The sequence below is a fragment of the Marmota flaviventris genome, chromosome 12, assembly GCF_047511675.1.
Source record: "Marmota flaviventris isolate mMarFla1 chromosome 12, mMarFla1.hap1, whole genome shotgun sequence".
In the NCBI taxonomy this organism is placed as follows: Eukaryota; Metazoa; Chordata; class Mammalia; order Rodentia; family Sciuridae; genus Marmota; species Marmota flaviventris.
This window is the reverse complement of record NC_092509.1, coordinates 97,992,688-98,015,473: the sequence shown is the minus strand read 5'-3', so window position 1 is coordinate 98,015,473 and position 22,786 is coordinate 97,992,688. Positions and strand designations below refer to the sequence as shown.

Genomic DNA, 22,786 nt, shown 5'->3' with positions numbered 1-22,786 from the left:
TATAGCTCAGTGATAGAGTACTTTAGGAGCATGCCTGAGGCACTGGGTTCAATCCTCAGCACCACATAAAAATAAATAAAATAAAGTCATGCTGTCCATCTACAACTACAAAAAAAAAAAAAAAAGATAAAAAAATAAACAAAAATTGCTAAAAGCATCCTCACCCTATTAGGGTAACACTTTCTCCAGTCTCACCTTCAGGAGTTGTTGGGAGAGATTCTGCTGAAGTCCCACCTAACCTTTTTGTTTCCCCCCTATTTCTTCTGATATTCTATACCAAACCCTTGAGAGAGACTTGGTAGTATAAATCTTAAAAGTTTTGATGGTGATGAAAACATGGTACTTCTTTACTGAAAGTTATGAACAGTGACTACCAAACTACCTGACTGATTTCCTGGAAGCCTTTTCCCGAATTAGCCCTATTACCCATGTTTTTTACTTCTGTGTACTAATCAAGCTATGGAGAATACTCTTCACAGTTCTTATTCTATCAGCTTGCTGAGATTATTCCACTTTTCATTTCCAACAATCCTAGTTCTACTTTTACTTTGTGTGTGTGTGCCAGAGATCCAATCCAAAGACTTATACATGCTAGGTAAGTGCTCTACACCGAACTGTTTCCCCAACCCCTACTTTTACTTTTAAACTCCACTCAGATCCCTTCCATCCTCAATTTTTAAAAATATTTTTTAATTGTAGATGGACACAATCCTTTATTTATTTATGTTTATTTGGTGCTGAGGATCTAACCCAGTGTCTCACATATGAGAGGCAAACACTATCATTGAGCTACAACCCCAGCCCCCATCCTCAATTTAATACAGTCGTTTTACCTTTGAATTTATTTGAGAGAAATTATAAATAATCTGACAGATTGAAGGAAAGATTTCTTGTTTTATTTGCATATCAAAAGGAAAATAGTTGATTCCCATCATCTTAAAGCTCTCCCAGTTAAGTGAAGTGAGTTAATTTTCAGCTTGGACTAATTCAGGTTCAGTTTTGTATATGATAAGTGAAGTGAGTTAATTTTCAGCTTGGACTAATTGAGGTTCAGCTTTGTATATGAGGTTTTGAACCTGTTGTTTGATGTGAGTAGGGTAGGTAATACATTTCTTTTGACCAGATAATCTTTGGTGTTTTAAATATTATTTGTTACTATCCTTTTCAATCAGAAGCAATGTTTCTCTCTATTAGGAAAATACAGATGAGAATTATGAGGCAGTATGGGAAGCTCCATCCAAAAACTTAGAATAAGAGCTTTTCTTTCCTTTTTCATTCTTAGGACTTCCTGAACTAAGGGAGCAAAAAAGTATGGTGGGTCATTCCAAACCCCTTCCTACTTCCCTTCAGAATGAGTTCATCCCCGAGGAGATTCTGCTTTCTCTGACCTATGCAGCCAATGCCGGTCCCTGTCCTGAATATTTACTGCCTCCTAAGAAAACTAAAACTCCAAAGGTGTGTAAGTTTGCATGTAGACTACTTGGGGATATTATCTCTTTGGTATCCTGTTTACTAAGTGTTAGTTGAGCACAGGTTATATATTCCAAGTGGTCTTAACTTTTTTTAAAGTAATTTTCTACATTGAAAACTCATGTTTTCACCCAAATTTCTAAGGCTTGAATATTTCTATTAATCTGTTTTCTTACCAAAATTATCATACTTAGTTTTAATATTTGTAGAAATGTTCTATTTTCAGTCTTTGCGCATGCTACTGAATAAGAATTCTGCTCTATTCCACAGGGTATCAAAATATAAATATTCAATTACTAAGAATAGATTTTTTGCTTGACTAGAGTGCCCTCTGCTGGATATCCATGTGTTTTTCTTTTTCCCAGGGTACTCTTCCACGCCCTGTAGACCATGTCTGGCAGCACCCTATTCGAAGGAATAAATTCAAATACCTGATTGACCATCCTGTCTCCCTGACAGGAGCTGCAAGGTAAAGAAGGAAGAGGTTCAGATAGATGCAGATTAATAGTCATTTTCTTATTTCATGTGACAGCCTTGGGAGGGGCAGGATTGTAGAACTCATAAAATCATTGATTATAAAACTTGCAGTATCTTTTTTTTTTTTTTTTATTGGTTGTTCAACACATTATAAAGCTCTTGACATATCATATTTCATACATTAGATTCAAGTTGGTACTTGCAGTATCTTTGATAAATCAGAATACAATCCAAAAGGGTGGTCATGTTTTTGTTTATGATGATTATAAGTATGATAGCTGTAGGTATTGGCTCTGCATATTTTCAGTTTGTTTAAATTTATTTCTTTTTTGCATGTATTTGTATAGCTGTCCTTATACTCTCCTATTCCTTATTGCTACCTACTAAAAGGAGCAAGATCTGACAGGCAGAATGCCTTTAGAGTTTCCTGTATCTGTATGTATAGGTGTTTTTTGAATATCTTAGAGGAAAAAGCTTTATAATGTGGAAAACCCTGTAGAACAAGTGCTTAATTCTGGTTCTCTTCAAAGGGAACCCGTACTCTTTAATACTTTTCTAGGTCAAATCAGCAAATACTATTTATTGTTTTTGTATCATTCCTAAAACTATTCTAAGTGTCAAATTTTTTTTCCTGTGAAGATTGTGACCCCATTTTATAAGTAAAATACATTTATCAGTTTACTTCCTGCATGCTGCTTGTTTACCTGTCATTTTTGTCTGAAAATGCTTATTGTACTTGGGTAGGTGATTTACTCTTTCTGAAGTTAATTTTCTAGTCTGTAAAAAAGGTAATAAATAACTTAGGGCTGGGGTTGTGGCTCAGGGATAGAGTGCTTGCCTGGTACTTGTGAGGTACTGGGTTTGATCCTCAGCACCACATAAAATAAATAAATAAAGGTATTGTGTCTGTCTACAACTAAAAAATGTAACTCAGTTTTGTGTGCCTCTAGGGATGTTGTAAAAGTACAAATGAGATAATGAATTCAAGAGCACTTGTAAAACCATAAGTGCTATTCAAGTATAAGTTGTTATTATTCAGTTGTGTCTCAGTGCTACAAAGAGTGGCAGAAACTTAGTCTATTGACTTTTGTGTCCTGGGGCTTTAGTGTCATACAGCATCTGTATTTCATTTTATGCATTTAGATCATGGATATAATTATTAATAGTAATAATTAATAGTTATGAGATATTTAAAGTACTTTGAAAAAATAGCCATATCTGAATTCAGCAATAAACTGACATTAAAGTTTTGATGTCAAATGACTTCTGAGTCAGAATTTTTAAAATGTGAAAATCAGGTAAACAGATAATGTTCCCTCGCCCCTACTAAAATGTTCTTACTGTATTCTTGGGAGCTGTGAATACATACCTCATATGGCAGAAAGGACTTGAGATGGAAAGCTTACCTTGGATTGTCAGAGTGACCTAATCACCTGAATCCCTGAAAGTTGTAAAGAAGGGCAGTCAAGTGGGTTGCAGATGAGATAGAAAGAGGAGGGCAGATATGCATCATGACACGGGTTCAACCTTCCATTGTTAGCTTTGAGGATGGAAGGTGGGGGGGTACATGAGCCAAAAAATGCAACTGGATACTAGAAGCTGGGTCTTCTAGTGACGACTCGGCTAACAGCTATCAGGGAAACAGGGGTCTCAATCTTGTATGCCCAAGGAACTGGATTCTGTTATCCTGGATACACACAAAAATGGGTCTTCCTCTAACACATCTGGAACCTCACACAGTCCTGTCACACCTAAATTTTAGCTCTGTCAAACCGTATTGAACTTCTGACCTGCAGAATGGTAAGGTAGTAAATTTATGTTAAGCCAGGTACAGTGGCTTATTTATGCCTGTAATACCAACAACTCAGGAGACTGAGGCAGGAGGATGGTAAATTCAAGGCCAGCCTGGGACCTTGTCTCAAAATAAAATAAAAAAATTTTGTGTTGCTTAAGCTAAGTTTGTGATAATTTGTTGTGGCACCAATAGAAATATACCTGCACACAACTAATAATAACAAAACGTAACATGTCTTGCAACCTCAAATATCCAGAGCACAACAAAAAGATACAAAGTAGTATCCCTGAATCATATTTTTGATGGCTTTGTCAGAGTTTAGTGGAAAAAATAAACTACTCTAGAAAAAAAAATTTAGATATTTTTAAACACAAAAAGAATTGAATACAAAATTGTTGGACGGGCCAAAGGAGCTGGTATGAAGCAGTGTCTGTTGAAAAAACTCCCAGGACAGGGGAAGCAGGAGGCAGCTACCAGGAAGCAGCTACCACCACAGGAGCTTTGGGTCTAAGAGTATAATACCCTGGAATAGATATTTATCCCGAGCATATGCATTTTGATTTATTTATGCCATCTTATTCTGTTTTCTCTTTGCATCCTTTTTTTCTTATTTTTTGCTAGCTTAATAGAGTTGTTTTCCTTTTCCCTGCTTTTAAGTGGGTGATTAAAGCACAAGGAAATGATAGCACTCGTTCTCAGAGGTGAGGGCAATAGAGAAGGATGGTGTGTGAAGCTTCTGGAATAACTGGTGAAGTTTGATCTCCTAATATGGTTGCTAACTACAAGGATATTGGGGGTCTCATAACAAATCAAAAAGAGTTTAGCAGGATTTGGTGGCACACATCCATAATTCCAGCTACTTGGGAGACTGAGGCAGGAGGATCCCAAGTTTGAAGCCTTCCTGGGTAACTTGGTAAGCCTTTTATCAAATAAAATTTTTTTAAAAGAGCTGCTATGAGGCTGGGGGATATAGCTTGGTTTGTGGAGTGCTTTCCTCACATGCACGAAGCCCTGGGTTCAGTCCCCACACCAAAAACAAAAGGGCTGATATGAGGTGATCCTTCTGTTTTAGCCTCCCAAGTTGCTGAGGTTACTAGTATGTGCCATTATACCCCACCAGGAATCAACATAAAAAGTAATGACAACTTTGACTAGTGATTTGGCATTGGCAAGAGACAAGAGGACCACTATTAAGAGGAGGGTGACCATAGAATTAATAAGTGGTGGTAGATGGCAGAATAGAGAAGTTCACATTCCTGGCTGCTCTGTGGAGTGAAACAAAGAAAACTAATAGGCAGCTTCTCAGCAAATGAGGTACTGGAAACCTTCAGGGACACTATGAGTCTACAAAGTGGAAGGAAACTGCTGCCTCAGATCCATACTGTTACATGGGTAGACACACAAACAACATGAAAAAGCAAGGGAAAAAATCGCTCCAAGCAAACCAAGATACTCCAATAACAGAATCTATCAACACCACAGAAATGTCAGAGGAATTTGGACTGCATTTAGTTAAACTGATCTGCAAAGTAAAGGATGATGTAAGACAGCAAATACATGTAGCAAAAGATCACTTCAATAAAGAGATAGATTTGGGGGGGGTGACACAAACAGAAATCCTTGAAATAAAGGAAATAATAGACCAAATTAAAAATTCAATAGAAAGCATCACCAAAAAAATAGACCATTTGGAAGGCAGAGCCTTAGGCAATGAAGACAGAATATGTAATCTTGAAAATAAAGTGGACCACGGAGAGAAGATGTTAAGAAACTATGAACACAACTTCTAAGAATTATGGGAAAATATAAAAAGAGCCAACAGATAAAGGAAAGGAGATACAAACCGAAGGAATGCACAATCTTTTCAATGAAATAATAACAATTTTTTAAATATAAAGAATGAAATGGAAAATCAAATACAAGAGGCATACAGGACCCCAAATGTGCAGAATTACAACAGACCCACATCATTATAATGAAAACGCCTAGCATACAGAATAAGGCTAGAATTTTAAAGGCTGTGAGAGAAAAATATCAGATTACATATAGGGGAAACCAATATGGATCTCAGCTGATTTCTTAACCCAGACCCACAAAGCTAGGAGATCCTTGAATAACATAAATCAAGCTCTGAAAAAAAATGAATGCCAGCCAAGGATCCTATATCCAGCAAAATTAAGCTTCACATTTGAAGATGAAATAAAAACCTTTTATGATTAACAAAAGTTAAAAGAATTCACAACCAGGGCTGGGGTTGTGGCACAGTGATAGTACACTTGCCTAGCATGCCTGAGGCACTGGGTTCAATCTCCAGCACCACAATTAAAAAAAAAAAAAAAAAAAACACCACCAAAAAACTAAATAAACAAATTAAAGGTATTGTGTCCATCTATAACTAAAAATACTTTTTAAAATAATTTGCAACCAGAAAGCCTGCACTTCAGAATATTCTCAACAAAATATTCCATGAAGATGAAATGGGAAAAAAAAGTAAAAACCAATGAAGGGAGGAACTACACTAAAGGAGAAATAGTCAATCAGAGGAGAAACTAATTCAAATTAAAAACTAGAAATAAACCAACAGGAACAAATCATATCTCAGTAATAACCTTGAACATTAATGGCCTAAACTCATCAATCAAAAGACATAGACTGGCAGATTGGATTAAAAAACAAGGCCCAGGGCTGGGGTTGTGGCTCAGCAGTAGAGCGCTCGCCTAACATTTGTGAGTCCCCGGGTTCGATCCTCAGCACCACATAAAAAAAATAAATAATTAAAATAAAGATATTGTGTCCAACTAAAAAATAAATATTAAAAACAACAAAAACAAGACCCAACAATATGCTGTCTCCAAGAGACTCATCTCATACGCAAAGATATCCACAGACTGAAGGTGAAAAGATGGGAAAAAACAGATCACTCACATGGATCATGTAAACAAGCAGGGGTTTCTAGCCTCATATCAGATAAAGTGGACCTCAAGCTAAAGTTAATCAGAAGGGATGAAGAAGGACATTCCATACTGCTTAAGGGAATTATACATCAACAAGACATAACAATCACAAATATTTATGCCCCAAGCAATGAAGCATCTATGTACATCAAAAAACTCTTCTGAACTTAAGAATCAAATAGATCACAATCCAATAATACTGGGTGACTTTAACTCACCTCTCTGAATACTGGGTAGATCTTCCAAACAAAAACTTCCAAACTATAGAACTAAATAATACAATCAATAATTTAGATTTAACAGACATATAGAATATTTCATCCATTAATGATGGAATACACTTTCTTCTCAGTAGCACATGGATCCTTCTCTAATATGGACCATGTTATGTAAGCTATCACATGTGTTGGCATACAATTGCAAAATTACCTTAATATATTTTTGGCATCTATGGGATTATTTTGATAGCTTCCTTTCCATTGGTATTAAATTGTGTGTTCTTATTTTTTCTTTAGACTTGTTTGATTTTTATCAAATTTTAGCTATATTATTTCTTCTCTAGATCATATATTTCTGTTCCTACTCTTATTTTTCCTTCCTACTACTTAATTTGAAAATAACTTGATTGTTATTCTAGCTTCTTTCTGATACAAGTACTTTAAGTTATAAATGTTCATCTGAGTACTGTTTAATCCCAGAGATCCTAGTATTTTAAGTTTTTATTATCACTTTGTTCAAAGCACTTCTTATTTACTTTCCTTGTGCTTTATTCCTTGACCTCATAAATATTTATAAATGTGCCATTTAATTTTGAAATAGTTGGCATGGGGGTGGGGTTCTGTATATCTTAAGGTAATTGGTTTCTGATGTAATAAATCATGCAGGAATTACAGTCTGCATGATGTCAAATTTTAGAAAAAGTAATGGAAATACTTTTTGTATTGATTGTTTTGGTTACATACATGCAAAAACTGATCAAATTGCATACTTCAAATATGCATTTTATTGTACTTCAATTATACCTCAATAAAACCATGGGGAAAAAAGAATAAGTGGTAGCAGTAGATTGGATATTAGGTACAAAGGATGGGAAGGGATTGATTATAGATGTTGAGATTTTGGTGAAGAGAGTGGTGGTGTTAATTGACAGTGAATACTAGAGGGGGAAAAGAAGGAACGGAAGAACGATTTAGTTGTGCCTACAGGGTAACATCTATGATAATGTGAGATTTGATGATATTGTCAAGGAAGAAAATGTAGGGGAAAGAAGAGTAAAAGGGATGAGGATGCAACTTTGTAGAGTACTTCCATTTAGTAGCAGGAGAGCACAAAGAAGTCTAAGAAAGTAGAAAGGATAAACCAGGAGCATCTAGTACCACAGGAAATTGAGGAGGAGAGTGTATTTAAACAGAGATGATCAGTCCTAGAAAATATTCCACAGTGTAGTGAAAGATAACTAATAAGAAATTATTTAACTTGGCAGTGGGAAGTATCATCAGCTTTTTGGAGAATGGTTTTGGGGGATGTTTGGGTAGGAATTAGATTGAAGGGAAATTTTAGGAAGTTTGATATTTAACAGAAAGCAAGAGATAGATAGATAGATAGATAGATAGCCAGTCAGCCATATAATACAGTCATGCACAGACTGGTAATGCCTGGTCAAGAAAAAGATTTTTAGAGAAAAGACTAAAATTGTAGGAAATACACAGAAATTATGATTGATGGAACAGGAGCTGTGAGGGTATGGGCAAAGATGTAATGAAGGTACATAAATGGAAGGAATAACCATAGAAACAGTATCTTAATCTGAGATGGAAGGAAAAGAAAGAGTTTGTGATGAGAATGAGAAATATCAGATAGAAAAGAGGAAGAATGCATGGGAACTTGTACCTAGTGCCTCAGGAGAGTATGAGGTAAGGAGATCAGTTTTTCCTGACATAAATGACATTTTACTCACTGGTAAGATATGTGTCTATACTGAATATGTAAGGCTTTTTCTTGTCATCATTCCCTAAACAATTTAGCATAACAACTCTTTTTTTTTTTGTTTTTTTTAAAGAGAGAGAGAGAGAGAATTTTAATATTTATTTTTTAGTTTTCGGCAGACCCAACATCTTTGTTTGTATGTGGTGCTGAGGATCGAACCCGGGCCGCACGCATGCCAGGCAAGCGCGCCACCGCCTGAGCCACATCCCCAGCCCCGCATAACAACTCTTTACCATCTGTATTTAGTTAGCTAGACAGAACAGTTATTTTTTAAAATATATTTTTATATATCTATATTTTCTAATTTTTAGGGACATTTCTTTTCTGTATGACATAAAACGTGTAAAAGGAGAGATTAGAGAGAATGTAGTTTGTCCTCCACGTATGGACCGTTCATTAGAGTCACATGATGGTGCCATGGTGCCTCATAAGGTAAAGTATTTGAAAAATCATCTCTCCTTCTTTGTTTTAAAAATAATTTCCCCCAAATATAAGGCAATCTGACACTATAACACTGCATTGTTTATTTGTTTTCATAGAGCTTTCCAATTATTTCTTTAAAAGGGTAGTTAGTGGGAAAAGATTAAAGATATTTAAGCCATTTTTCGAACCACAGTTATTTGCTTTAATCTAGAAAAGTATGGGAGACTAGGTTTTCCCCTCACAGAAATCCACATGTAATTTTGTAGAATTCTTATCCTTGGTATGTTGCTAAATTGAATTTTAAGCTTCCTACTGAATCAAATAAAAAAAGAGTTAATGAATTTCTAAATGCAGTTGGCCCTCTACGCTTGAGGATTCCCCACCTGCATATACAACAAACCACAGATAGAAAATATTTGAAAAAAATATTGTCTCTGTGCTGAATATAAGTCCTTTTCTTGTCATTATTCCCTAAACCATTCAGTATAACAATTTTTTTTCCATCTGTATGGGGGCCTGGACCACCCCCTGCACATATCAAGGGCTGATTGTACTAGAACTAAAGTTGCTCTCTAACTCATGGTTATTTTTAACATGTGCTCTGCTTAATTTTTTTTGTCATCTGTATTGACCCACATTGCTAATATTGTTATTTCGCTAATCAAAATATTTCAATAAATAGTATACCTTTGGGATAGAAATTAGTATTTGTGCAATTTAATTTTTTCATCTATTTAGATGGTCTTCATTTTCTTTTCTTTTCAGCCAAAGACATTAACAGATACTTTGATTCCTGAAGAATTTCATATCGTGTCAAGTACAGGAGTTTCAGGTTTGGAGTGTTATGACGAGTGAGTACTATGTTGTGTATTGAATATCTGAGGTGCCCAACCGTTGTTCCCCCTTCCCACACACAGAAGAACCTGAGAGCAGTACATCATGTTCATGTAGTGTGAAAATATTTGGGCTAGCCACCCTAATACAATTTAAGAAAGATGCCACAACTAATGAGAAAGACTTAAAAACGTTTGGTATTTTAGTAATTAACTCTTCTCTATCTTTTCCTGCCATTTAATTTTGAATTTTTTAAAAAATGGAACTTTGGGGAATGAAATCTACCACACTGTGTATGACTAGACCACAGTAAATCCCGTGTGTGTATGTGTGTGTGTGTGTGTGTGTATACATATATGAAGTTATATATTGATTGAAATAATAATAATAATAGTAATAATAATAATAAAAATACTAGAAAGGAGATGAATAGAATAGATGGATCAGGGGAAGGAGGAAGGGAGGGAAAGGGAAGGTTTTGGGGAATGAGATTGATCAAATTATGTGCATGTATGAATATAGCATAATGAATCTTACAATGTACAATTATAATGCACCAATAAAAATAAATAAAAATGGGATTTTTTCTGAGTGCTTTTTTGTTCTGAATGCTTGACCATGTCCTTTAGGAATGGTTATGATCAATGACCACGCAGACAAAGTAAAGTAATAAAGTCAGGATTTCATAATGCACACTCAGGGATTTGCTCCAGACTGCAGACCAGTCATTGATTCCTGTTTGTCTGATTGACAATGAGATCTTGCTTTTATTTTCTGAAGCAACATTTAATTGTTTTATAGTTTAAAAAACTAGAATTTTGGACTATGGTTTTTTAATAAAATATTCAGAGTATGTCACTCTTTGGATCTTATATATTATATAATAACATGGCATTTCCTTATAAGAACAGTATTTTGAAAGTACAACTATGTGGAATGCATTTTTTGGGTTACTTTCTGTTGTTTTTTATATAATTCTGATAACTGATAAAAAATTACAAAAGTAGGACAAGGAACTCCCACATGCTCTTTATCCTGATTCATTGGGTATTTATATTTTGTTCTGTTTGCTTTTACACATATACAAATACTTTAAATGTATGTTTTTTAACCCAGGCATCAGGAAAGATGGGTTCTAGTTTTATAATAGCTTCTTAAACAGTTTATAACCTGTTTAGTAAGTTAAATTTGTTGACTTCAATATTCTTAGGACAGCCTTCTACCTTTTTTCTTTTTTTTCTTTCGTGGTGCTGAGGATTAAACCCAGGTCCTTGCGCATGTTAGGTAAGCCCTTTATCACTGAGCTAAAAACCCAGCCCCTCCTTTCACCTTTGAAATAGCTAAAAAGACATGTTTTTTTTCTTTTATTGAATTTTATTGAATTGAAATTTTCAAATTTTGACACATCAAGGAATGTGATAAAATCTCCTTTACTAAAATGTTCCAAATATGACAAATGTCATTATATCTAAGTTTGTAGATGTCTATAGATATTTGGTATTGTCTTGTCTGCAAATGGCAGGCCTTTATCATCACCTTCAAGTTTCTAAATTCCATGAAGTATTTTTCTTGAACTGGGGATGGAACCCAGGGGTGCTCTATCACTGAACTAAAGCTCCAGCTCTTTTTTATATTTTATTTTGAGACACGTTGCTAATTTGCCCATGCTAGTCTTGAACTCTGGATCCTCCTGACTCAGCCTCAGAGTAGCTGGAATTACATGTGTGTGCCACTGTACCTGGCTCCATTAGGTTTTAATTTTATCATGTGATTTATTCTGATTTCTTTTAGTAGAGAACGATACTTAGAAACCAAGATTCTGGGTATTAGGTATGCGAATTGATAAACAGGCCAGAGTATTATCTGTACTGGGCCTTGTGCATGCTAAGCTCATGCCCTACCACTGAGCTACATCTCAAAATAGTTTCTTAAAATAACATTCACTCATTTTTTTTTAATTGTAGCAAATATACTACTCTCCTGACAGATAGTGAAAACAGGCTGTTACTCTTCCCATCCATGTGAGTAGAATTTATTTTCTCAAGTATTTTTAGAATAATTAGATACACATATATTTATTTTTACTGGTATTTTATTAAGTAAAATATTATAACAGTAATTGCTTATAATTCTGTCATATAAACAATGTTTATATGTCCAATTGTATATTTAAATTTATGTTAATTTATCAACTTTATTTAAGTACTGTAAAATTCTTTTATATTCTACATTTAATCTTTAGTATTTCTCCATTTTGCTAGTTTATCTTCCTTTGTTCTTTTTCTTCTCCTACCTTGTGAGGTAACCGATGTTAATCATCCTACACAATAGTTCTATGGAATCTTTGAAGGGGATAATTATTTTAAGAAAAAAAGATCATGCTATTTGCAATTTTCTTATTTTTAATTTTTCACTGTATTACTTATATCCTACTCTATCAGCAGGTGTATGTTTAATGCTTTAAAACACCATTAATATTACATCATATATACATTTTCATTAAAAGTTTTACATTCTTTTTGTCACTTGAGATGACTTTTTGTAATGCTAATTGTATAAGTCTACCACCTTAATCTTTTAGGAAACCTAATAAAAGAGTAGAAGTGATCAAGCTGAATGATGTGATGGATATTATGCTCGAGAGGGCTGGTGTAGAAAATGAGGAATATAGAGGACCAACCAAGGTAATTGTAAAGATCAGTGTAACCCAGAAGTAGAGCATGTACTCTGGAAGCAGAATGCCTGGGCTGGAATACTGACTCTGCCATTTATTAGTGGGTGACCTTGGGCAAATCATTTAATGTCCTTTTGCCTTAGTTTCCTAATTTGTAAATCATAGTTAATAATAGTATCTACCTCATGGGGGTTAATGTGAGATGAAATGAAATAATAACTATAAAGTACTTGCACATAGTAAACACTATATAATTATTTTTTAGTATAGTTATATATTGCTTAATAATGGGGATATACTCTGAGAAATACATTGTTAGGCAATTTTGTCACTGTGTCAGTATCATAGTGTATACTTACAAAAATCTGTATACACAAACCTAGACTACTACACACCTAGGATATATGGCATATCCTATTACTACTTCAAGTTAATGTACTGAATACCATGGGCAGTTGCAACACTATGGTTAGTATTTATGTATTTAATTACCGAAAAGGACAGTGAAAATTAATTAAAATTAAAAGGTGAGAGGAATTTTTCAGCTCCAATAGGGATCATCCTCATATATGTGGTTTGCTGTTGACGGAAATGTTTTTATGCAACAAAAACATGGCTGTGTTATTACTATTGTACTTCATTGAACATAATGCATCAGTGATTTTAAGACCTTTGTTAGTTATTCATTTTTACTTTTAATTGGCATAATGATTATGTATATTTATTGGGTAGGTGCAATGTGATATTTTGAAGTATGTATAAAATGTGCAATGATCAGATCAGCACCTCCAACATTTATAATTTCTTTTACTGAGAAAATTTAAAATCCTCTCTACTGGCTATTTTGATATATGCATTAATTGTCAATCATAGTTAACTCTACTGTGCTCTAGAAGTCATTTCTTCTAACTGCAAGAATTTCATTCTTTTTTTTTTTTTTGAATTTCATTCTTTTTAATGAATGAATAATTTTCAATTGTGTATGTATACAATATTATCTTTTCAGTCATGATGAACACTTAGTTTGATTTCATATCTTGGCTGAGTTCCCCTTTCATTCTTCCTTGGCATTTCCTCAGCATTTGTTATTTTTAAGACTCTCATTATTTTATGTTCCATTAAACATGTTTTTACCACTTGTCACTTTTATTTGTATTTAATGAAAGAACTCTCTCAGTCTTAGATATAGACTTTTTGGGCTATTTCTTTTCTGTTTTATACATTTTTACTTGCATAGAATTTGAAACAAGGCACTCTGATGTGGCCTTTACCTGGGATCTTCGTCTGTTTTCTGCTGTTATCACAGAGTACCACAATCTGGATGATTTATAAACATTAGTGGATTATTTGACTCATAGTTCTGGAGGCTGGCAAGTCCAAGAACATGGCACCAGCATCTGGTGAGAGTCTTCATGCAGTGTCATTCCATAGTAGGAGGTAGAGGGGCAAGTGATCTCACAGGAGAGAGAGAGAGAGAGAGAGAGAGAGAGAGAGAGAGAGAGAGAGAGAGAGGAAATCGATTGGATTCATTCTTTTATCAGGAGCCCATTCCTGTGATAACTACCTCACTTCCTCAATAGCATTAATCCAATCACTGCCTACAAACCCCATTTTTAAATATCACAATGGCAGTTATACTTCAGCATGAATCTTGAAGGGGACATTGAAAGCATAGCACCCAGATTCTCCATCCAGTTGTTTGCATTGTACCTTATTTGCTTTATCATTCTCTCTCCTCTATATATGCAGTTTTTTTCCTTGACCATTTTAGAGTAAGTTGGAGATATCAAACCTCTTTACCATTAAATATGTCAGTGTTTACTCCTACTAACAAGAATATTCTCTTAAATATCCATAATCTAGTTATTAAAATCAAGAAATTTAACCCAAAGGACTTAAAATGAGCATACTCAGTGACACAGTCATATCAATGTTTATATAGCAGCTCAATTTGCAATAGCTAAGCTATGGAACCAACCTAAGTAACCTTCAACAGATGAATGGATAAAGAAACTGTGGTATATATACACATAATGAAATATTACTCAGCCTTAAAGAAGAATTAAATTATGGCATTTGCTGATAAATGGATGGAACTAGAGAATATTATGCTAAGCAAAATAAGCCAATCCCAAAGAACCAAAGGCTGAATGTTTTCTCTGATATGCAGATGCTAATTCACAATGTGGGGGTCTAGGGAAGAATAGAAGTACTTTGAATTAGACATAGGGGAATGAAGGGAGGGGAGAGAAGGTATGAGGGTAGGAAGCATAGTAGAATGAATCAGACATTATTACTTATGTGCGTATATGATTATATGACCTGTATAACTCTGCATCATGTACAACCAGACAAATGAGAAGTTATGCTCCATTTACGATGTGTCAAAATGCATTCTACTGTCATGTATACCTAATTAGAACAAATAAAAAAGGAACTTAAACCCAAAAACCAAAAAAATGAGGAAATTTAACACAGATATTATAGAATTATCTGATGTTCATGCTCAAATTTTATATTTAATCAATTGTCCTTATAATGGCTTTTTTTGGGTACTGGGGATTGAACTCAGGGGTGCTTAACCTCTGAGCCATATCTGGAGCCCTTTTTTAAATTTTATTTAGAGACAGGGTCTAGCTAAATTGCTTAGGGCTTCACTAAGTTGCTGAAGTTGGCTTTGAACTCACAATCTTCCTGTCTCAGCCTCTTGACCACTGGGATTATAGGTGTGTGCCACCACACCCAATCCCTATGATGTCTTTTATAGCTACCTTTCCCTCCTAGTCTAGCATCCCAGGACCACACAGTGCTTTTTGTTGTCATATTACTTTATAGACAGCTTTTTTTTTTTAGTTGTTAATGGACATTTATTTATTTGTTAACTTATATGTGGTGCTGAGAATTGAACCCAGTGCCTCACATATGCTAGGCAAGTGCTCTATCACTGAGCCACAACCTCAGCCTCTTTTTAGACAACTTTAATTTGAAACAATTCTTCAGCCTTTCTTTGTATTTATTGACCTTGGTATTTTGAAGAGCACAGGCTTCTTTATTCTACAGAATAACTTATAGAATGTTTCTCAGTTGTGATTTGTCTGATGTATATGCTCATGATTAGATTCATGTTTTGTATTTTTAGCAGGTATCACATAAAAGTAATATTGTGATGACCTCTATGCACCACAAATAGATGCACAATTAGAGAGGTTTTTAAAAATCATCATTTTTGTAAATGTGTATGAACATGTCAATCAAGGAGTTACTAAAATTTGTTCATGTTTAGAGTACTTACCTCCTAAAATGTTTTTTTTTTTTTCTGGTAAGACTGTGATAATGCTGATTAATTTGCTTATTTTCTGCCAGATGCACCAGCTACTACATATTTTGAAGAAGGAGCAGACAATTTACAATACAGTCTTTCATGAACTTATTCGGCAGGTCAGTGTGGACTGTGCAGATAGAGGAGAACTGCTGTCCAAAATCAGGTTAGAGCTATTATTGGAATGTTCCAACTTTTGGATTTTATATTAGAATTATGTTTATATCTACTTTTGAGAAAGCCACAAAAACACTTCTCCATTGTACTGATAATGAGGAACCTAGTTGCATTTTATTATATTTTCTTTTTAAAAAAATATTTAGTTGTAGTTGGACACAATATCTTCATTTTATTTTTATAAAATATTTATTTTTTGTTTGGACACAATATCTTTATTTTATTTTATTAATTTTTATGTGGTGCTGAGGATTGAACCCAGGGCCTTGCACATGCTAGGCAAGCACTGTACCCCTGAGCCACAATCCCAGCCCCTTATTATGTTTTCTATAGGTTACTCTTCATGTTGGTATGAAATCTTGTTAAACATGTGAGCCTTACTTTTCTCATTTGTAAGTGAAAAATAATAACTACTGTGAAAGTTTTCATTTTTTCTATCTATTCATTCATAAGCCAACAATTTTTATTGAGTACCTACGCTGTACCAAGTATTGAGATACTTCATAGGAATGCAGTGAGGTTTTTTAAATGAGAATGCTGAGGTAGGTTGTTAATAAATATAATTATTAGCAACAAGGATGACAAATACTATTGTTACTATAATTCTTCTTATAACTGTAGTACTTTCCAAAAAGTTGAAAAGAATAATATATATCTATGTTGACTTGCTCTGGGGCAAGAGGAAAATTATTAGATCTCTCTGAATATTGGTTTCTTCTAAATGAGGTATAAATCTGGTCACTGTCTGATTTATGGAAGCTGATTTTCTGTTATCTAGTACTGAGAAACTCAGAGGAAAGCCATTAAGATTAGATACAATAAAGTAGTTAGAATACCGTGGAAAACCCAAAGTGCCAAATCAGAATGAGGATAGGGACAACTAAGGTCTGAGTTGTCAATCTAAGAAACAAGCCAAGAGTAGTAGAAGCAGCAGGGCAAAGAACTACATGACTAACTGTGTAAACAGTGTTGGTCAGCTTTCTGTCATTTTCATGATGATTTATTAACATTAGTATTCTTCATTGTGAAGCTCATACTGGGAAGATCTTAACTGTGGAATCCTCAGGGCATAAGTCAGGGATTCCTTTCTGAAAAGAGAATCTGTATTTGCTCCCTCTGGGACACAGGCTTCCTGTGGCAGTCCTGTGCTTGCCCTGGTCTCTCATTTTGAAGTGGGCCCGAGACCTATCTCTGCATCCCAATGTTGATATTCTTCCTGGGGCGACTTTGATCCTGGGTTTGCTTACTGAAACACAACTATCTCCCATACCACTTGTTTCTTGTTTGTTCTTTTCATTTTCCATCCCTAGAGATTTGTATTCTTTTGGCAGGCCCAGTAATGCTTTGTAAAGTATGCGCCTATGGATATAATGGTGTAACAGTGGGGGATCTAGTGGTATTGGAATGGGAAGGACCTTCAGAGTGTCTAGTCCCTATATTACCAGGAGCAGAAGTCCTAAAATTGATACTTTCCAATGTTTGAGCTCTATATTGAATTTATGAGTTTCCTGTTACTTTAAGTGTTTAAATAAGGGCTAGATAATCCTTTCTTTCAGTGGGTGAGAGATTAGTCTAAATGACCAGTTCAATTAAAAGATATTACAGTTATCAGACTTCATGCTTAGGATATAATACCTAGATCACTTTTACTATCAGTAGAAGTAAGTTATAGTATCTATACTTTATCATCTATGGTGATTTCCAGACAATCTCATTTGGTTTTATTTAGAAGCAAAAAAAAGAAAAAAAGACTTCTTTGAATTAAAGTCCTTTGTTTATTTTTAAACAGGTGTATTTTTACATTTAGTTAGTTTTGAGGAAAGTGTTGTTATTTATGAATTTGATTATTTATTAAAAAAAACTCACAAATTCAAGGAACTCTGTTGGATGAGTTTCTCAGCACTGTCAGCAGAAAACCAGCTTCCATAAATCAGGTACTCTGTTTGAAAGGGAAATTTGCTCCTGGTAATATAGGGACTAGAAACTCTGAAGGTCCTTCCCATTCCAATACCACTAGATCCCTACTGTTTACACAATTTAATCCATAGGCTCAAACTTCACAAAGCATTACTGGGCTTGCAAAAAGAATACAAATCTCTAGGGATGGAAAATGAAAACAAACCATCCTAATATAAAAAATATAAGAGATAGTTCCTTTCCCCACAGCATTTATAATCTGGAAGAAGAAATAAAAAGAGGTCCTTATTTTTATTTTACATTTCAATTATAATATTCTGAATAATTATGGCTCTGGTTATAATTTTCCACAATTATTCATTCACTTGTATGAACATGGCGGGAAAACACAGCCAAGATTCCTTTCTTTTTCCCTGTTGTTATTCCCACATATGTTTTATGAATGTCTGTTTAGTATTTCTTTTCTTTACTTTTTCTGTCATATATTTTCTGGCTCCCTTTTTCTTTCCTTTTGTGATTTTCCCCCCTCTACTGACACCCAGTCCTCTTCCACTTTGGGCCAGCACTGGCTGCTTTTTACCATCATTAGGTGAAAAAGAGAAATGAACTCTTGGACTCTATGGGTCCTGAATTGTGATCCCTGCTAAGTGTATGCTGGGCCTCACCCTTCCTTTTCCTCCTCATTCTTCAGTTTCTTTGAGCCATTTCAGGATTTTTGGAGCCACTTTGGGCTTCTGCCACTTTGAAAGGGAAGTTTGCATTTTGCTTTTGCATGATATTGTGTTCCCCTTGTTTCTCATTCAGAGAGAGGTATGTGCAAATGCTTGACCAGATTGCCCAGGAGATGATTGACTTCTACAAAGACTTGGTAGCTCAGCGAATGATGGACCAGCGCATTTTAGAAGAATTGTATAATTTCAAGAATGTTATTGAAGAACTGACCAGGTAAAAAGTGTGATTATCCTAAACACACACAAAAAAGTCAGAGCCATTTGTCTAAAGAGTAAAAAATATTGTTGGAGAATAAATGGATAAAGGTGGAAACTCTTGTCTTCTTTCATGTTTAGCAAGCAAATGGAAAGAACTGGATATTGCAGTAGGGGTAAGTGAAGAGAAATGAGTCACACAGGTTAATGCAGAACTTAAGATCTACGCATATTTGATAGGGAAGAGACTCTTGCTCTCTCTTCCAAGATACAGATATTTATCTTAATCAGATTTACAGAGCATTACCATAACTATGGATGTTAAGGTTCAAATTTTAAAGAGAATAAATAATATATAGCAATCAAGATTCGTGATTATCTAACCTGGTAACAAGATGACTAGTGGAAAGAATAAAGAGGACAGTATAGGCAGATCAGAGAGTGGGGTAGAGCAGAGTGGTGGCCTTGTCCATCAGCATCTGTCTCCACTTTACTTTAGGGGATACCCCATTATATCTTCTTTCTGCCTTTTCCTGCCAATGTGAGTCAGTTGCTAAACCTCACAAGAGTCTATCTAGAATGCATACTAGATTTCTTGGTTTGCAAGTAGATGAGAGAGCTCAGCTGGAAAAGCATTAAACTGAAGATTTCTTGATGTTATGGGATGGAAAAACTAGGGCAATACACACAATAACCAAGAAGAAGATACCTGATTTCCTGGGTAGAAACTTTGTGGAAGTCTCCAACTGTGATTTTGAAATTTTTTTGCTTTATTTTGACAGGGAACTGTGTCTGGTTCGGGCGCAGGATATTAAATTAACAGAGGAAGCAGAGAAAGCCCACAAAGATTTAGCACAAGCTCTTTTAGATGCTGAAAAGAATGCTAGGTAAGTTGCTTAAGGTATATGTATATTATGTAGGGGAAAAGGGAGAAGATTCTACAGCTTCTGAAATAACATATAATGCTAGCTAAATTTTTAAATTCCCAAAACACGTATAATTTACTTCATCTGAATTTGGGTGATAGGTGGAAAGAAAATGTGATTTTTTTTTCCTTGCTGGGGATTAAACTCAAGAAAATGTGATTTTTCTCTTGTAGGCATATTGTTTGTTTTAGCCTTAATCATTTTGTTGAATGACATTTGAAGGTTATTCCTTTTTGGTTTTCTAGTAGAAAGTATAGAGAGGCAGTGTGCATAGCACAAATTCTGGAACCATACTATATCTTTGCAACTTTGGGGAAGTTGCTTTATTTTCCTGAGTCTTAGTTTGCCCATAAAATTGGGATTATAATATCACCTACCTTTTTGGGGTTATTATGAGGACTAAAGGTATTAATATAAATAAAGCACTTGGAATGGTGCTTGGCACCTACTCAGTGCCCTGACAGTACGATATATTTTTATTCTGTTTCCCTTTTTGTAAAATTTTATAAGTTATGAAATGTTCAGACATTCAGAAAAATAAAGCATTATAGCAAACACTCATGCATACTCCATCCTAATTTTCAAATGTTTACTATCATGTGATACTTGCCCCATATTGGTTTTGTTGGGGATGTAGCTTTCTTCCTGAGCTAGCTACATCCCCAGCATTTTTTATATGTTGTTTTGAAATAGGGTCTTGCTAAGTTGCCAGGGTTGGCTTCAAACTTGTGTTCTTCTTGCCTTGCACTGTGGCATTACAGCTGTGTGCCACCATGTCCAGCTTCATACCTTTTTTTTAGGAAACAAAATATTTAAAAATTTTAAGAGCTATATCCATTAACCTTTTATAGAAATATTTAAAAAATTTAAGAGCTATCTCCATTAGCCTTCTTCACTCTTCAGAATTAATTACTAGTCAGCAGTTATGTGATTTTCCTGTTTTTATGTTTTCTACATCTTTATATATTAAAACCCAATATATATTGTCATTTTATGTTTGTAAAATTTGCTTTTACCAACCAATACTACAGTTTTGAGATTTGTCCATGATTCATACAGAATAAATAAATTTATTTTTACTGCTGTGTATATTAAGTCATATGACTAATAATTTATGGATCCATTCAATAGTATGAATTGATTTTTCAGTTAATAAAATAATAATCCCTAGCATTTGTTGAGCATATGTAGTGACATCTCGGACACTATTCTAAGTTGTTTACATATGGCATCTCTTCGAGGCATTGTTGAAATGTACACTTTATAAATGTCTTTTTTGTGAGCGAGTTTTTGAGAGGTGTAAACCTATAAGTGGGATTACTGGGTCACAGGATGTGCATAGCCTTGCTGTGCTAGATGTTGCCAAAAGTTATACCATGTGGTTGTACCAGTGTATCAGGATATGAGAGCTCTCTCTTGCTAATATCTTTTATCAATCTGCTAGGTAAGAAAAGGTATTTGTTTTTTTATTGCATTTCTTTAATTAGTTCTGTGGTGAATCTAGTTCTTTTTTTTAGAAGTAATGAATCTACTGAGGTCTTAATGTTTTTATGCTATTTCAGGGATTAGTAAACTTTTTCTGAAAAGGGTCAGATAGTGAGATGTGTTTTTTTCTCTTTTTCTTTTTCTTTTTATTGGTAGTACTGGGATTGAACCCAGGGGCACTCTACTACTGAGCTATGTCTCCAACCATTTTAATTTTAATTAAACTTTATTTTTATTTTAATTTGCACCCATATTCTGTTGGTTCTTTTAACCATCCAAAAGTGTGAAAAGGAACCTGGTGTGGTTGCTTATAATCCTAGGGACTCAGAGGCTGAGGTGGGAGGCCTAGAAGTTCAAGGTCAACCTCAGCAATTTAATGAGACCCTGTCTTGAGATAAAAAACACTGGGGACAAAACATGGTATAGTGCCCCTGGGTTCAATCCCCAGTTTTCCCCTCATATATAATATATACATTAAGGAAAATAAAATTTAAAAAGTTAAATTGTAAAACTCTTAACTTGTGGGTTATACAAAAATACAAATGATAGGCAAGATTTGATCCATAGGCTGTAATTTCATATCTGATTACATCTTTTGTTGGTTAAAAATGTTGTGACAAGCTGTGTGCAGTGGCACATGCCTGTAATCCCAGCGGCTTGGGAGGCTGAAGCTGGAGGATCACGAGTTCACAGCCAGCCTCAGTAATGGTGAGGCGCTAAACAACTCAATGAGACCCTGTCTCTAAATAAAATACAAAATAGGGCTGGGGATGTGGCTCAGTGGTTGAGTGTCCCTAAGTTCAATCCCCAATACCCTCCCACCCCCACAAAAAACAGTTGTGACAAATATGCCTTGTAAATAAGGTAAAAATACAAACAAAAGTGAAGAGAAAACCATAATCTCGTTACCAACTACCACTACTATAAATACCTTAATGTGTATTATTGTGGATATTTGCTTCAGTATACATGTGCTTACATGTATACATATTTTAATACTAAAACTGTATTGTATATACTGTTTTTTGGTCAGTTTCTTTTTCAGTTAGGAATCCCTATCTATTTGATACATTTTCATAGATTACCTAGATCATATTTGAAATTTCTCTTTTGTTTCCAAAATGTCTTTTATGTTGGGTTGTCTAAACCAGTATTCAATCTAGGACCACACATGGCATTTTGCTTTATGTCTCTTTTAATCTATCCTGTGCTTAGGCTTAAAAAAAAAAAAAACTTACTGAAGAATGATTTTATTTAATTTTTAAATGCAAAGAAATACCAGTATATAAAATTTAAATTAAAAACTGTGTTCTTATACCACATAGATGTGTGTGTATGTGTGTGTGTGTGTGTGTGTGTGTGTGTATATATATATATATATAACAATTCAAATTATTTACTAGAATAAGAGGAGGTAACTTAT

The 22,786-nt window shown here is 34.6% G+C and overlaps 1 protein-coding gene across 1 annotated transcript in view; it reads left to right on the top strand.

Annotated features, from left to right (window-relative positions):
* Axdnd1 (axonemal dynein light chain domain containing 1) overlaps positions 1 to 22,786 on the top strand; it is an 84,490-nt gene that overhangs the window by 1,203 nt on the left and 60,501 nt on the right. Inside the window, exons 3-11 of the mRNA XM_027935058.2 lie at positions 1,283 to 1,455; positions 1,836 to 1,939; positions 8,994 to 9,114; positions 9,871 to 9,956; positions 11,904 to 11,960; positions 12,521 to 12,623; positions 15,977 to 16,098; positions 18,831 to 18,971; positions 19,735 to 19,839. Of these exons, the coding sequence (XP_027790859.1) occupies positions 1,283 to 1,455; positions 1,836 to 1,939; positions 8,994 to 9,114; positions 9,871 to 9,956; positions 11,904 to 11,960; positions 12,521 to 12,623; positions 15,977 to 16,098; positions 18,831 to 18,971; positions 19,735 to 19,839 (1,012 nt within the window). The remainder of the gene's footprint in view (positions 1 to 1,282; positions 1,456 to 1,835; positions 1,940 to 8,993; positions 9,115 to 9,870; positions 9,957 to 11,903; positions 11,961 to 12,520; positions 12,624 to 15,976; positions 16,099 to 18,830; positions 18,972 to 19,734; positions 19,840 to 22,786) is intronic.